Source organism: Oncorhynchus nerka, linkage group LG24, assembly GCF_034236695.1.
Source record: "Oncorhynchus nerka isolate Pitt River linkage group LG24, Oner_Uvic_2.0, whole genome shotgun sequence".
Lineage (NCBI taxonomy): Eukaryota > Metazoa > Chordata > Actinopteri > Salmoniformes > Salmonidae > Oncorhynchus > Oncorhynchus nerka.
Window position 1 is genome coordinate 71,410,466 of NC_088419.1, and position 16,567 is coordinate 71,427,032.

General features: G+C 42.0%; 1 protein-coding gene and 1 long non-coding RNA gene across 2 annotated transcripts in view; one reads left to right on the forward strand and one right to left on the reverse strand.

Moving 5' to 3' along the window:
* The window catches only part of LOC115108542 (multifunctional protein ADE2-like), a 37,102-nt gene extending 21,699 nt beyond the window's left edge, over nt 1-15,403 (forward strand). The window contains exons 13-15 of the mRNA XM_065009131.1: nt 13,079-13,259; nt 14,792-14,950; nt 15,068-15,403. Of these exons, the coding sequence (XP_064865203.1) occupies nt 13,079-13,259; nt 14,792-14,950; nt 15,068-15,234 (507 nt within the window). The 3' untranslated portion in view covers nt 15,235-15,403. The remainder of the gene's footprint in view (nt 1-13,078; nt 13,260-14,791; nt 14,951-15,067) is intronic.
* On the reverse strand, nt 3,811-4,936 carry LOC115117876 (uncharacterized). Its single transcript, XR_003861750.2, has 2 exons — nt 4,708-4,936; nt 3,811-4,501 (listed from the first exon to the last, which is right to left on the reverse strand). It is a non-coding gene; the product is annotated as an uncharacterized LOC115117876 (long non-coding RNA).
* Nucleotides 15,404-16,567: the final 1,164 nt, after the last annotated feature.

A 16,567-nucleotide genomic window follows, 5' to 3' on the forward strand; every position in this document is an offset into this window, starting at 1 on the left:
AGTTTAAGGGAAGCTAATACATAATCTTATAATTATCCTCACACATGCACCTGATTTATTGTGTATGTCCGAGATGGCATAGCAGTTCAGACGTCTTTTGTCCTCGTCTTGTCGTGTCCTGTATATATATATATATATTTACAACTTTTTTCACATACATTTTATTTTTATTTTCCATCAACTCATCTTCAAAACACTCTCCTGCAACCCGCCTCACCAATTTATATTTATAAATAAGTATTATTTACCTCAAATCTGCAATCCTCCAAGAAGCTAGCCAGAAACTCCAAGAAGCTAGCCAGAAACTAGCCAGAAGCTAGCCAGGAGCAAGCCAGAAGCTAGCCCAGAAGCTAATCCAGAAGCTAATCAGAAGCTAGTTCAGAAGCTAGTTAGCTTCTTTACTGGCAAATCGTTAGTTTTCAGCTAACCACGGTTTGTGGTCATCAGCTATCCTTTAGCTCGAAAATCTATCGCCAGTTTTGTACGGCGCAACGCAGCTCGGAACGGAACATACCGGACCAATTTTTCACTCCATGTCCCTGGATTTCAACTGCTCTCTGGACATTCATACCCGGATCTCACAGCTAGCTAGCTGCTATCCGTGTGACTATCTGCTTTCGTCGATTCCGGAGCAAACATCAATTACTCCGGAGCTAGCCAGCTCCGTCAATCACTCCTGAGTTCCATCAATCACTCCTGGGCTGCAGTCACCTATCCGGACCCGTTTTACTGCCTACGCGGAGCCCCACCGGGCCTTCACAACTGGACTGCCGACGTTATCTACCCGAAGGAGATCCGGCTGGCTCCTCCGTCGCGACGTTACCTGGACACCCATCTGCGGCCTGCTAACCGTTAGCTGTCTTACCGGCTACTCTCAGAATAGACAATCGGACAATTTATTTATTTGTATTATTATTATGTTTCTTCTTGGGCCTCTATAACTATATCTAATGTTTATTTTTTTTATTTTTTTTTATTTTATTTTTTTTTTTTTTTTAAATGTTTTGTGTGATTTTGATTAATCCCCTCTACCACACGGAACCTCACTAATCTACTGACGGAACGCAAGAGGTGGCTAACAACAGACCTCCATCCTATGCTAGCTTGCTACCGATGGCCTGGCTAGCTGTTTAAATCCCCGTGACCCCCAACCAACCTCTCCACTCACTGGACCCTTTTGATCACTCGACTAAGGATGCCTCTCCTTAATGTCAATATGTCTTGTCCATTGCTGTTCTGGTTAGTGTTTATTGGCTTATTTCACTGTAGAGCCTCTAGTCCTGCTCACTATACCTTATCCAATTTATTAGTTCCACCACCCACACATGCTATGACATCTCCTGGTTTCAATGATGTTTCTAGAGACAATATCTCTCTCTTCATCACTCAATACCTAGGTTTACCTCCACTGTATTCACATCCTACCATACCTTTGTCTGTACATTATACCTTGATGCTATTTTATCGCCCCCAGAAACCTCCTTTTACTCTCTGTTCCAGACGTTCTAGACGACCAATTCTTATTGCTTTTAGCCGCACCCTTATTCTTCTCCTCCTATGTTCCTCTGGCGATGTAGAGGTGAATCCAGGCCCTGCAGTGCCTAGCTCCACTCCTATTCCCCAGGCGCTCTCTTTTGATGACTTCTGTAACCGTAATAGCCTTGGTTTCATGCATGTTAACATTAGAAGCCTCCTCCCTAAGTTTGTTCTATTCACTGCTTTAGCACACTCTGCCAACCCGGATGTTCTAGCTGTGTCTGAATCCTGGCTTAGGAAGACCACCAAAAATTCCCGAAATTTTAATTCCAAACTACAACATTTTCAGACAAGATAGAACTGCCAAAGGGGGCGGTGTTGCAATCTACTGCAAAGATAGCCTGCAGAGTTCTGTCCTACTATCCAGGTCTGTACCCAAACAATTTGAACTTCTACTTTTAAAAATCCACCTCTCTAAAAACAAGTCTCTCACCGTTGCCGCCTGCTATAGACCACCCTCTGCCCCCAGCTGTGCTCTGGACACCATATGTGAACTGATTGTCCCCCATCTATCTTCAGAGCTCGTGCTGCTAGGCGACCTAAACTGGAACATGCTTAACACCCCAGCCATCCTACAATCTAAACTTAATGCCCTCAATCTCACACAAATTATCAATGAACCTACCAGGTACTCCCCCAAAGCCTTGAACACGGGCACCCTCATAGATATCATCCTAACCAACTTCCCCTCTAAATACACCTCTGCTGTCTTCAACCAAGATCTCAGCGATCACTGCCTCATTGCCTGCATCCGTAATGGGTCAGCGGTCAAACGACCTCCACTCATCACTGTAAAACGCTCCCTGAAACACTTCAGCGAGCAGGCCTTTCTAATCGACCTGGCCGGGGTATCCTGGAAGGATATTGATCTCATCCCGTCAGTAGAGGATGCCTGGATATATAAAAAAAAAAAAGCCTTCCTAACCATCTTAAATAAACATGCCCCATTCAAGAAATTTAGAACCAGGAACAGATATAGCCCATGGTTCTCCCCAGACCTGACTGCCCTTAACCAACACAAAAACATCCTATGGCGTTCTGCATTAGCATCGAACAGCCCCCGTGATATGCAGCTGTTCAGGGAAGCTAGAAACCGTTATACACAGGCAGTTAGAAAAGCCAAGGCTAGCTTTTTCAAGCAGAAATTTGCTTCCTGCAACACTAACTCAAAAAGTTCTGGGACACTGTAAAGTCCACGGAGAATAAGAACACCTCCTCCCAGCTGCCCACTGCACTGAAGATAGGAAACACTGTCACCACTGATAAATCCACCATAATTGAGAATTTCAATAAGCATTTTTCTACGGCTGGCCATGCTTTCCACCTGGCTACTCCTACCCCGGTCAACAGCACTGCACCCCCAACAGCAACTCGCCCAAGCCTTCCCCATTTCTCCTTCTCCCAAATCCGTTCAGCTGATGTTCTGAAAGAGCTGAAAAATCTGGACCCCTACAAATCAGCCGGGCTAGACAATCTGGACCCTTTCTTTCTAAAATGATCTGACTAGCCTGTTCAACCTCTCTTTCGTGTCGTCTGAGATTCCCAAAGATTGGAAAGCAGCTGCGGTCATCCCCCTCTTCAAAGGGGGGGACACTCTTGACCCAAACTGCTATAGACTGCACTCCACTATCGTCTCGGGCAGAGGCTATGGCTGTCCAGTCGGGATCTGCTCCTCCGGGTGGATTCCCATAAACTTTCCCCCCATTTTATTTGCCTTTTCCAAATCTCTAAGATTCTTAGCCCCTCTGCTGTTCATCTTCTGTTGCCCCGCACCCTCCGTATACATCCCAACTTTCACATGTCTAGGATTAAACTTCTGTCTTACAGCCCTTTGTCTCCTGATTTCTGTTTGTCTGTTGCCATTTCGTCTTGTTTCATTTTGGTTCTGATCTTTCTGCCTGCCCTGACCCTGAGCATGCCTGCCGTTCTGTACCTGCCTGATTCTGACCTGGTTTATGAACTTCTGCCTGCCCTGACCCTGAGCTGTCTTCCGTCCTGTACCTGTCGGACCTGGTTACAAACCTCTGCCTGTCCTTTGCCTGCCCCCGTGTTATAATAAATTATCTGAGAACTGAACCATCCGCCTCCTGTGTCTGCATCTGGGTCAAAACCTTTTTTTGCTTTGTCATTATGGGGTATTGTGTGTAGATTGATGAGGGGAATAAGGCTGCAATGTAACACAACGTGGAAAAAGTCAAGGGGTCTAAATACATTCCCGAATGCACTGTATTTCCTGTTGGACATACATTATTAAGAGTAACACATTTACACACATTTATCATAAATGTTTTTATTAGCTAGAATTTCAAGTGGTGACAATATCACAGACACTATCAAGAATGCAAGATCATCTTGATAGTGTTTATTAAGCATATATTTTCCCAAATTACACATGCAACTGAAAAATTCATTTGACAAATGTTTACAAATTTAGGTTTTGGAGCAAATCTCTGGCTTGGATTGCAGAATAGATATTATTTTTCAGACATCTGTACTTCCTTATCTTCTGTTATTGGTTTAATTTGAGTAGAAACGTCAAATGCTGTTTTAGGCTTGTGATCTTTTCCCTGGTCATCCACCCAGATCTCTCCTGACTTGGCATACTTGATGGCTTTGTTAGCGGTGATGATGAAGGATCTAGGCTGTTCAATTACATTAACCGCCTTGTAGTTTTGGAAGAGATATCCATTGTCTGTTTTTCCAGTGACAAACATGACCTCGAAGGCAGGGCAGTCGATGTAGTCTCTCGCTGGGATGAATTGGATGGAAACGTCTTTACTGCGAGCGAAGTTCAACGTTGATGCTGTTGTAGCTTTGGCATGGGTGTCCATGAGCCCTATAAGGATTTCTCCACCAATTGCAACAGTGGTGTCTTGGAGTTCCAACTTTGACTTTTTGCAGAAAATCTTAATGTTGTCGTCTGTTGCATTGGCAATGTGGGTACCTGTATTTCCCATTGCTGCAGCTGTGAGAAACATAATAATTATTTGATGAACAGTACACTAACAAAAATGTGATTGTTGTGATCTGTGAACTGACACTTTTAAACTACTGTAATCAAGTATTCAAGTGTAAAAAGCAGATATGCATAGAGAGGGAAAATGGGACAGAGAGGATTAATAAAGATAACACATCTGGATGAATTGGACAATTAGAAGAAGACTTACTCACCTGGTTGGATTCAAAATCAGGTGATGAACTGAAGAGGGGTTTCAGAGTGTGATTCAGGAGCAATACCTCTATCTAGACATCACTGGGTTTATATAGATCACATTCTTCCTCTTTTACTCTTTCTATCAGATTCTTGAGAAACAAGAAGTCTTGTCATGTCCTGATAAGGATTAAATCGTCTGCTGTTCTTCGTCATCATTTGACTCTGTGATGAAAAACAAGTTGTTGCCAAAGTTTCAGAACTTGACTGCTGTACATTAGGGTTACAAATTAAATCTATGTATGTGTTGGAGAAAACGTGTAAACAGCATTGACAGTGTTAGAGAGGAGGGGCATTTATATGACCAAATGTGAGGTATAAAAGGCTATGTACATGGTATGATATTTTAGCTCTCGTGAATAAACATGTTGGCTATTGTAGGCTGGGACTCTGTCTGTTTCATTCAACCAGTACTTTAATTGAAGTTCAGTTTAAGAACATTGAGAACATAATTTTCTTAATGGGCTTCTGTACACCTATGTAGATATTCCATAAACAATCAGCTGCTTCCACCTACAATAGTCATTTACAACATTAACAATGTCTACACTGTATTTCTGATCAATTTGATGCTATTTTGATGGACAAAAATGTGCTTTTCTTTCAAAAACAAGGACATTTCTAATTGATCTCAAACTTTTGAACAGTAGTGTACATACAGTGGGGAGAACAAGTATTTGATACACTGCTGATTTTGCAGGTTTTCCTACTTACAAAGGATGTAGAGGTCTGTAAACACCCCAACTTCTTCCATTTTCTAATAATTGCGCCAACAAGTTGTTGCCTTCTCACCAAGCTGCTTGCCTATTGTCCTGTAGCCCATCCCAGCCTTATGCCGGTCTACAATTTTATCCCTGATGTCCTTACACTACCCGATGGTCATGGCCATTGTGGAGAGGTTGGAGTCTGTTTGATTGAGTGTGTGGACAGGTGTCTTTTATACAGGTAACGAGTTCAAACAGGTGCAGTTAATACAGGTAATGAGTGGAGAACAGGAGGGCTTCTTAAAGAAAAACTAACAGGTCTGTGAGAGCCGGAATTCTTACTGGTTGGTAGGTGATCAAATACTTATGTCATGCAATAAAATGCTAATTGATAACTTAAAAATCATACAATGTGATTTTCTGGATTTTTGTTTTAGATTCCGTCTCTCACGGTTGAAGTGTACCTATGATAAAAAATGACAGACCTCTACATGCTTTGTAAGTAGGAAAACCTGCAAAATCGGCAGTGTATCAAATACTTGTTCTCCCCACTGTATTATCTCAATTACCTCAACTAACCTGTGCCACCGCACATTGACTCTACCGGTAGTCCCTGGATAGAGGCTCGCTACTGTTATTTAATTGCTGCTCTTTATTTATTTTTATTTACACTTATTTATTTATCTATTTTTTTACTTAACACTTATTTTTCTTAAAACTGTATTGTTGGTTAAGAGCTTGTATGTAAGCATGTCACTGTAAGGTCTACTACACCTGTTGTATTCAGCGCATGTGACAAATAACATTTTATTTTATTTGAGATCACCTTCTTCCTCCTTTATTCTTTCTCTCAGATTCTTGAGAAACAGGAAGTCGTGTCATGTCCTGATAAGGATTAAATCGTCTGCTGTTCTTCATCATCATTTGACTCTGTGATGAAAAACAAGTTGTTGCCAAAGTTTCAGAACTTGACTGCTGTACATTAGGGTTACAAATTAAATCTGTCATTAGTTGTTGTTACCTATGTGGGGTGGTCCATTTGAGATAAAACATACATTTGGAAGTTGAAATAATTTTATATTATAAGATGTGAGTGAAATTTGACATTTATCTGAGTTGACTAAGGTTTATGACAACTGAGCAGTTATTTTCAGTTATGTGGGCAGTTGGACAATGACTTTTTTGTCAAGTGACTGCAAGACTTGCAGCATGCACAATGGTTAGATGATAAACTGTCTTTGAAGCAACTAAAAGTCCAACTATAATTTTTTTTTGGGGGGGGGGTCTTGTTTCTCATATTAAATTAAGTAGAAGGGAGATTCAGCAACACTTGGAGGAAAATGGAATTAAATAAAAAAGAACCAACGCGGCATTGACCCTTCCCTCATATTACATTGAGAAAAGACTTGTACAAGACACCTTCCTACCCATATTTGACTATGGCAATGCAATGTATTGTAGTCACATCCAAAATTATTGGCACCTTTGATAAAGGTAAGAAAAAATACTGTATAAAATAGATAATACAAATACTGATCTTTACACAAAAACAAGATAGACTTGGGTCCTCTACCAGGCAAGTTTATCACTGTTTCAGTGGTTTTAATTGTTACCATAATAGTGTGCAATTGGTATATTTGTCTCTTTTCATTTTCTGAGTTCTTTGCCTTTCCCCACGGTGATGGATGACAAATGGATTTTACATGTTGATAAGGGAATTTATATGTTTAAAGGTAATGACTAAAGAATTACACCCTGAAACGCAATTATGACATTATGTAACATATATAATGAATAATTAGACAAACGTAACTATTAGTAATTATTAGATTCTTTAACATGTATAATGAATTAGAATGATAAACATCAGTCTAATAAGGTTTGGTCGAGACAAGTTAAAATGGGTGTGTGTGTGACTAAGAAAATATCGAGAACAATTCATTTTATACCCCAGTGAAACAAGAAGCCAGGAAAGGCCACAGTTCCTTAAACTGAGAATACTTTTTTTAAATACGGTGGCAAGAAAAGTTGAACTTCTGCATAAATTGGTCATACAATTTGATCTGATCTTCATCTACAGTAAGTCACAACAATAGACAAACACAGTCTGCTTAAACTAATAACACACAAACAATTATACGTTTTAATGTCTTTATTGAACACACCGTGTAAACATTCACAGTGCAGGGTGGGAAAAGTATGTGAACCCTTGGATTTAATAACTGGTTGACCCTCCTTTGGCAGCAATAACATCAACCAAACGTTTTCAGCAGTTGTGATCAGACCTGCACAACGGTCAGGAGGAATTTTGGACCATTCCGCTTTACAAAACTGTTTCAGTTCAGCAATATTCTTGGAATGTCTGGTGTGAACCTCTCTCTTGAGATCATGCCACAGCATCTCAATTGGGTTGAGGTCAGGACTCTGACTGGGCCACTCCAGAAGGCGTATTTTCTTCTGTTGACTCCTGACTCCAAATAGCTTTTGAAGAAATCATTAGCCTAGGGGTTCACATACTTTTTCCAACCTACATTGTGAATGTTTAAATTATATATTCAATATAGACAAGAAAAATACAATAATTTGTGTGTTATTAGTTTAAGCTGACTGCATTTGTCTATTGTTGCGACTTAGATGAAGATCAGAACAAATGTTATGAGCAATTTATGCAGAAATCAAGATAATTCCAAAGGGTTCACATACTTTTTCTTGCCACTGTAGAATGTTAATGCAGAGTACATTTTATTAAATGTATTTATGATAATCATTAGGGGTGCCAACAATTTTGACACCTATCTTTTTGAATTTTTTTTATTTTTAACTTGTTAAATCCAATGTATTTCTCTGAGCAATTGTTTTACTATAAAATAATTTAATTCCCCACAACAAATTGTATACAAAAGGCCTACAGCTCAGTATTTTTTGCTAAACTTTATCAAGGGAGGAAATAATTCCAGATGTGACTGTACAGTGCATTCGGAAAGTACTCAGACCCCTTCACTTTTTCCACATTTTGTTACGTTACAGCCTTATTCGAAAACTGATTCAATATTAAAAATCATCAATCTACACACAATACCCCATAATGACAAAGAAAAAACAGGTTTGTAGAAGTTTTGAAAATGTATTAAAAATAAAAAACAGAAATACCTTATTTACATAAGTATTCAGACCCTTTTCTATGAGACTTGAAATTGAGCTCAGGTGCATCCTGTTTCCATTGATCATCCTTGAGATGTTTCTACAACTCGATTGGAGTCCACCTGTGGTAGATTAATTTGATTGGACATGATTTGAAAAGTCCGACACCTGTCTGTGTAAGGTCCCACAGTTGACAGTGAATGTCAGAGCAAAAACCAAGCCATGAGGATTGTGTCGAGGCACAGATCTGGGGAAAGGTACCAAAACATTTCTGCAGCATTGAAGGTCTCCAAGAACACTGTGGCCTCCATCATTCCTAAATGGAAGAAGTTTGGAATCACTAAGAATCTTCCTAGAACTGGCCGCCCGGGCAAACTGAGCAATTGGGGGAGAAGGGCCTTGGTCAAGGAGGTGACCAACAACCCGATGGTTTCTCTGACAGAGCTCCAGAATTCCTCTGTGGAGATTGGAGAACCTTCCAGAAGGACATCCATCTCTGCAGCACTCCACCAATAGGCCTTTATGGTAGAGTGGCCAGACGGAAGCCACTCCTCAGTAAAAGGCACATGATAGACCGCTTGGAGTTTGCCAGAAAGCACATAAAGGACTCTCAGACCATGAGAAACAAGATCCTCTGATCTAATTGAACTCTTTGGCCTGAATGCCAAGTGTCACATTTGGAGGAAACCTGGCACCATCCTACAGTGAAGCATGGTGGTGGCAACATCATGCTGTGGGGATATTTTTCAGTGACGGTGACTGGAAGACTAGTCAGGATCGAGGGAAAGATGAACGGAGCAAACTACAGAGAGATCCTTGATGAAAATCTGCTCCAGAGTGCTCAGGACCTCAGACTGGGGTGAAGGTTCACCTTCCAAAATGATAACAACTATAAGCACACAGCCAAGACAACATAGAAGCCATGGATTACAAGCAACATCTGCACTGAGCTAAAGGGTAGAGCTGCAGCTTTCAAGGAGCGGGACGCTAACCCGGACCTGTATAAGAAATCCCGCAATGCCCTCAGACGAACCACCAAACCAGCAAAGCATCAATACAGGACTAAGATTGAATTGTACTATACTGGCTCCGACACTCGTAGGATGTGGCAGGGCTTGCAAACTATTACAGACTAGAAAGAGAAGCACAGCCGTGATCTACCCAGTGACACGAGCCAACCAGACGAGCTAAATTACTTCTATGCCTGCTTCGAGGCAAGCAACACTGAAGCATGCGAAAGCATCAGCTGTGCTGGACGACTGTGTGATCACGCTCTCCGTAGCCAATGTGACTAAGACCTTTAAACAGGTCAACATTCACAAGGCCGCAGGCCAGACAGATTACCAGGACGTGTACTCCGAGTATCCAATTTGCATTCCGCCACTACAGATCCACGGATGATGCAATAGAAACCCTAGACCCACTCCAATTTGCATTCCATCCCAACAGATCCATGGATGATGCAATCTCTATTGCACTCCACACGGCCTTTTCCCACTTGGACAAAAGGAACACCTACATGAGAATGCTATTCATTGACTACAGCTCAGCCGACGATGCAGGCGGCTGCCGACTGACTGATCTACAAATCACCTTGCATCAACTACTCATTATTTGTCGATCCGTCAGTGAGTCACAATTTACCCATGATATATTACAGTTTTGATGCTCTCAAACACAACCATTAAGTGTGACACCCCATTCCCTCACTTTTTTATGATCGGGGGAGAGGACACTCTGGACTACTTATTGTCCATTTTCTTTCAATGGTAAATGGCAGGTTAAGGTTAGGAAGGTTAGCTGAAATGCTAAAAAGTCATTTGTTAATTTGACAAAAGCTGGATCACCATCGTTATCCACCATCTTTGCTTCTGTTTGCCCTGAAAATCGGATGTGGGAACTCCGCTCAGGCATTTATTTTACCCCTGCTTCATCTTGAGTAGAAAAGGTATTCTAAGACAAACAGTATGCTGGTTCAGTGTGCTATCTGACCACAGGGGGGAGCCTGTTGCCTGTTTCAGGTATCCAGTATCTAGTATCCACCCCCATTGCTCCCAGCCAGGGGTTTGGAGCCAAGGGAATGAGTCACAAAGAAAATATGATTTCATGCCACCATTTAAAGGTGGTGATTTTTCCAACTCTGTTTCTTCCTGATTACAGAAGTGCTCTCCCATTCTCTTTGATGAAGTCCATGACAATGATATGAAGACCCATGATGATATACTGTTTCTATGCTTGCTCTTCAATAGTGTGGGTGTGAGTGGGATTGAATGGAGAGTGGAACTAAGGGTGGTACAGTGGTGCTGTGTGATACTGATATCTGACAAAGTGCCATCTGGCACTCCTCCTCCCCAAAATAAACACATTCTGAAATGTAATTAATTCTCCTTAAAGTGTACCCTAATTTTATAAGGGAAATGTTGAACACAAAATTCATATGGCACAAAGATTCTCCTTGTCTCCTTGACAACAGTAACCTGGCAATGATCACTCTACATACAATAAATCCTGGCTCCATTCTCCATCGCCTCAATCCTTCTATCTTATGCCTTTTCTAAGTTTAGTCTTTCTCTGGCCCTTTCTCTACCCCCTCTCTGTATCCCCATGGATACAAGATTGTCTGGATACTAAAAAAAGCAAGTGAATCCTCAAAATCTGAATCACTGTGAAAACCATGTTATATCAGGGCTGTTACTGTGATTGCTCTCTTGCACTTGCAAAAAGCATGCAATTAAGTTTCTGGGCTTTGAAGTATCACAACACACAGAGATACATATCCAGATAAAAAAGAGTCACTTTCCTTTCTCATGACTTCTCAGAGTATTTTATTTGGCCCTCAATGAAATCACATGGGAATGGAGATGGAGAATCAGTCAAACTACTGCAGTATGATGCTTAGGGTTGTATTTACAGGGGTTCAACAGCTAATTCTCTATTCTCTATGGTTCTCTACTACAACATTTCTACATGAATCAACCCAGATACGTCCATCGCTCCTTTAATGCCATTCTCTCTTCATCCATGTGTCATCCCCATTACTGTATCCTCCTCTCATCACTCACTTTTACATTAACTTTTCTCTTCACCGTAATTTACCTCTGAACCCCTCTCTCTATTTTGCAATTGCTTACATTCTATTTCCCTCTTGCTCGCTCTCTAGCCACCCCTCTCTCTTTCTATACATCCCTCATTCTATCCTTCCCTCATCCCTGATCACAGGGCTCCCAGGTCATGGCAGGAGCGGGACTTCTGTCTGAAGAACTTGCCCCCGTCTCGTTCCCTCTCGCGGGGGTAGCGTGGGACCAGGCTAGCGAGGAAACGCTTGGCCCGGTGGGTGATGCTCTCCAGGCCGCCAGCCATGTCGTGCCCATAGGCCCCTGGGGGCACCGGACTGAGGCCTCTGGCTAACCTCACAGCAGACTCCAGGAGCTCCACTGTGCGGTGGTCCAGAGAGGTTGACATTTCCACATACAGACAGTCAAACAGAGTAGCACTGGTGAAGGCCTCTGAGAGAGAGAGAGAGAGAGAGAGAGAGAGAGAGAGAGAGAGAGAATAAGAATAAGCACAGTTGTCAGTGGTAAACGCATTACCCATTTAGGATGAGGGCATTGCGGATGAGATTGGGTACACGGTGATGTGCTGTTGTCACAGGTTCATCCATATTAGTTACATGTTGAAGCACCTCTTATTCTCTTATTGTGCTGTGACTCTGTGCTGTGACTCAGCCCAGCTCCCCTCTGGTTGACCTCAGGAACACTACAATATAAACATCCCTGCCTCTCTGGATTTTTTTTGTCATTACAGACTACTATCCCTAGGACAAACACAAACACATAATTGAATGCATTTATTCAACTATTTTAGCTAGCAATGGCAATCATGTTATCTTATTTCTTACTGAGATTACTGTTCTAAAACATGTTCTTGGGTTTAAAATGATCAGTACTGAAACTTTCAGATTAAGTTTGAATTAAACAATTGCTTTCATGAGCTTTTTATCTCACTGCCCTTAGTTTAAGACAAGGGTTTAGCTATCTTGGAATTAACATTTCCAATAACTTTATTTTCAATAATCTAATTTATAAGGCGAAATGTAAATACATAAGAACCTTTTTGAAGAATAGTAATTTAAATCTATTGTTAAGGAAAAAATGGCAGTTAAGAAATTTGTGAATCTGGGCCCAGGGAGTTTAACATGAACTTGTCTGTTAATTGAGGTCCATTCCAGTGTTATAACCTAGACATTATGCGATTCTCACGTGAATCCCAGCATTTAAAATAGCTCAACCTTTTTGTGACCAGTCTTTGATCAACCCGAGTAATCTCAGATTTGCATACTCCCTCACAACATCTGTCAATTTTAACCCAGTTTGTTTTAATCTGTCACATGACACACACAGAGACATGATACAAGTACAGCCCATAGTGAAATAGTTTAGGTCTGGCATTCAGTAGAGACTGATGGGGTGTCTGTGTGTGTCCCTAGCTTCTGCTGGAGCCCAAGGCCTGTGGCAGAGTGGTGGTTCTGATGGGCTCCACCTCTGACCTAGCCCACTGTGAGAAGATCAGGAAGGCCTGTGGCTCCTACGGAATCCACTGTGTCCTCCGAGTCACCTCTGCACACAAAGGACCAGACGAGACTCTTCGCATCAAAGCTGAATACGAAGGTTAGGGCCTTATAGCCCTAACCTTACTGGCAACCCCTAACATGCTGACCATGCCGCTTGTGTTGCATGTGCGAGCGTTGCAAAATAAATGTACACATACATGATATTCGATCATTGCACACACTGCTCGCGCGCGCCAACGAGCATCTGCATTGCCAGGTGCTAAAATAGAAGTTAGTTCTATTTGTGACGCTCAATGTGCTCCAAGTCCTGCCTCTCCCATCTCCTCGTTGGAATTTAGGAGTATATACGCACGTGGGTGATTGAAAGATGAACGGAGGTCGGTTGTGGTAATGCACCTTATTAAAGTTGGTTGCCAATCGCCATATAAAGTCCAAAGAAAAAGAAGCCTGAAGTAAGGAGGGGAGATGACGAGAAATGAATTTGGTTGACCATTTTATCTGTGGACTAATTGTCAGAGTATAGAACCTTGTGCATTTCAGGACACATCAAATCAAATCAAATTTTATTTGTCACATACACATGGTTAGCAGATGTTAATGCGAGTGTAGCGAAATGCTTGTGCTTCTAGTTCCGACAATGCAGTGATAACCAACAAGTAATCTAACTAACAATTCCAAAACTACTGTCTTATACACAGTGTAAGGGGATAAGGAATATGTACATAAGGATATATGAATGAGTGATGGTACAGAGCAGCATACAGTAGATGGTATCGAGTACAGTATATACATATGAGATGAGTATGTAGACAAAGTAAACAAAGTGGCATAGTTAAAGTGGCTTGTGACATAAGGATGCAGTCGATGATCTAGAGTACAGTATATACGTATGCATATGAGATGAATAATGTAGGGTAAGTAACATTATATAAGGTAGCATTGTTTAAAGTGGCTAGTGATATATTTACATCATTCCCCATCAATTCCCATTATTAAAGTGGCTGGAGTTGGGTCAGTGTCAATGACAGTGTGTTGGCAGCAGCCACTCAATGTTAGTGGTGGCTGTTTAACAGTCTGATGGCCTTGAGATAGAAGCTGTTTTTCAGTCTCTCGGTCCCAGCTTTGATGCACCTGTACTGACCTCGCCTTCTGGATGATAGCGGGGTGAACAGGCAGTGGTTCGGGTGGTTGATGTCCTTGATGATCTTTATGGCCTTCCTGTAACATCGGGGACAAATTAGCTAGCTAAATAGGGCAAATTAGTTAGCAACAGCAAGCAAGCTAAATTTCCCTAAATGTTTAATGCCTTTTGACCTGTCCCTAAATTAATATAATTGGTTCTGAGTTGGTTTTGATATTTCAACCTGCGTGTCCTGATTGTGTTTGGTGTGGGTGGACAAAAAAACAAGAACATAGCTACCCCTCTCTACATAGATTGTTCAAGTATTGTACAAGCCGTTGCCTGCTTATGTTTATTGAAAGTGGAAGATTATGTGGTACATACATTTTGAATAATGGCTCGGTATGTGGAGTAACTGTGCAGTATACTGGCTAAAATGCCTATCTAATATAAAACATTATACATTTTACTCTTCTGTATGGGTGGGCTAATGTGCAGTATTTTCCCAGGAGATGGAGTACCGACTATGTTTGTGGCTGTGGCGGGCAGAAGCAATGGTCTTGGTCCAGTGATGTCAGGAAACACCGCCTACCCAGTCATCAATTGCCCTCCTATCACCCCTGACTGGGGGGCACAGGACATCTGGTCATCTCTTCGCATGCCCAGCGGTGAGTACATCCCTCCATGTGGTCTGTCTTGCTGTGTGTGTACAGTAATGTATGGTTATTCTCCTTGAAATGAATCTGTGTGTTTACCCTAACCCTGACTGCTCCTCTCTCCCAAAGGTCTTGGCTGCTCCACAGTCCTCTCCCCTGACGCTGCAGCCCAGTTTGCAGCTCAGATCTTTGGGCTCAGTGACCACCTGGTGTGGTCCAAACTGCGGGCCTCCATGCTCAACACCTGGGTGTCTCTGAAGCAGGCTGACAAGAAGCTGCAGGCCTGTAGCCTGTAAGGAGCCACCTGTACTGTACCATTCCAAACCCTGCCAGAACTCTAAGATGGGCATTGTGAAGGGTCACTGCTTGGCTGTGTCATGTCTAATGAAATATTTACCATGTAAAATCAGCCCTACAACACATTTCTCTAATCATTCCCTTAATAAAGTGATTCATGTGTATAAACATCTGTTTTAGATTACTATGTTTTTCTATTTCATATACAGTATACACTACATGACCAAAGGTATGTGGACACCTGCTCATCGAACATCTAATTCCAAAATCATGGTCATTAATATGGAGTTGGTTCCCCTCTTTGCTGCTATAACAGCCTCCATTCTTCTGGGAATGCTTTCCACGAGATGTTGGAACATTGCTGCAGGGACTTGCTTCCATTCAGCCACGAGCATTAGTGAGGTTGGGCACTGATGTTGGCCGATTAGGCCTGGCTTGCAGTTGGCGTTCCAATTCATCCCAAAGGTGTTCGATTGCTTTGAGGTCAGGGCTCTGCAGGCCAGTCAAGTTCTTCTACACCAATTTCGACAAACCATTTCTGTATGGACCTCGCTTTGTGCACAGGGCATTGACATAAACAGGAAAGGGCCTGCCGCAAACTATTGCCACAATGTTGGAAGCACAGAATCGTCTAGAATTTCACAGCCACAGACTATTTGTCCTCCACCAAACTTTCCAGTTGCCACTAGGCACTGGGGCAGGTAGTGTTCTCCTGTAATCTGCCAAACCCAGATTTGTCTGTCGGACTGCCAGATGGTGAAGTGTGATTCATCACTCCAGAGAACGCATTTTGTCCAATGTCAGCTCCAGCTGACGCTTGGCGATCTTAGGCTTTTGTGGGGCTGCTTGGCCATGGAAACCCAATTCATGAAGCTCCCGATGAACAATTATTTTGCTGACGTTGCTTCCAGAGGCAGGAACTCTGTAGTCAGTGTTGCACCTGAGGACGGACGATTTTTACTCGCTTCAGCAGTCCAGTTCTGAGCTTTTGTGGCCTACCACTTAGCGGATGAGCTGTTGCTCCTCCAAGACGTTTCCACTTCACAATAACAGTAGTTATAGTTGACCTGGGCAGCTCTAGCAGGACAGAAATGTGATGAACTGACTTGTTGGGAAGGTTCCAACCCATAATTAAATATGGCAATGTACTGTACAGACACATCCCAAATGATTGGCACCCTTGATAAAGATAAGCAACAAAATACTGTATAAAATAGTTAATACAAATACTGATCTATACACTTGGGTCCTCTACCAGGCAAGTGGTGTTCCAGTTGTTTTAATTGTTGCCAGTGTATAATTGGCATGTCTCTTCATTTGAGTTCTTTGCCT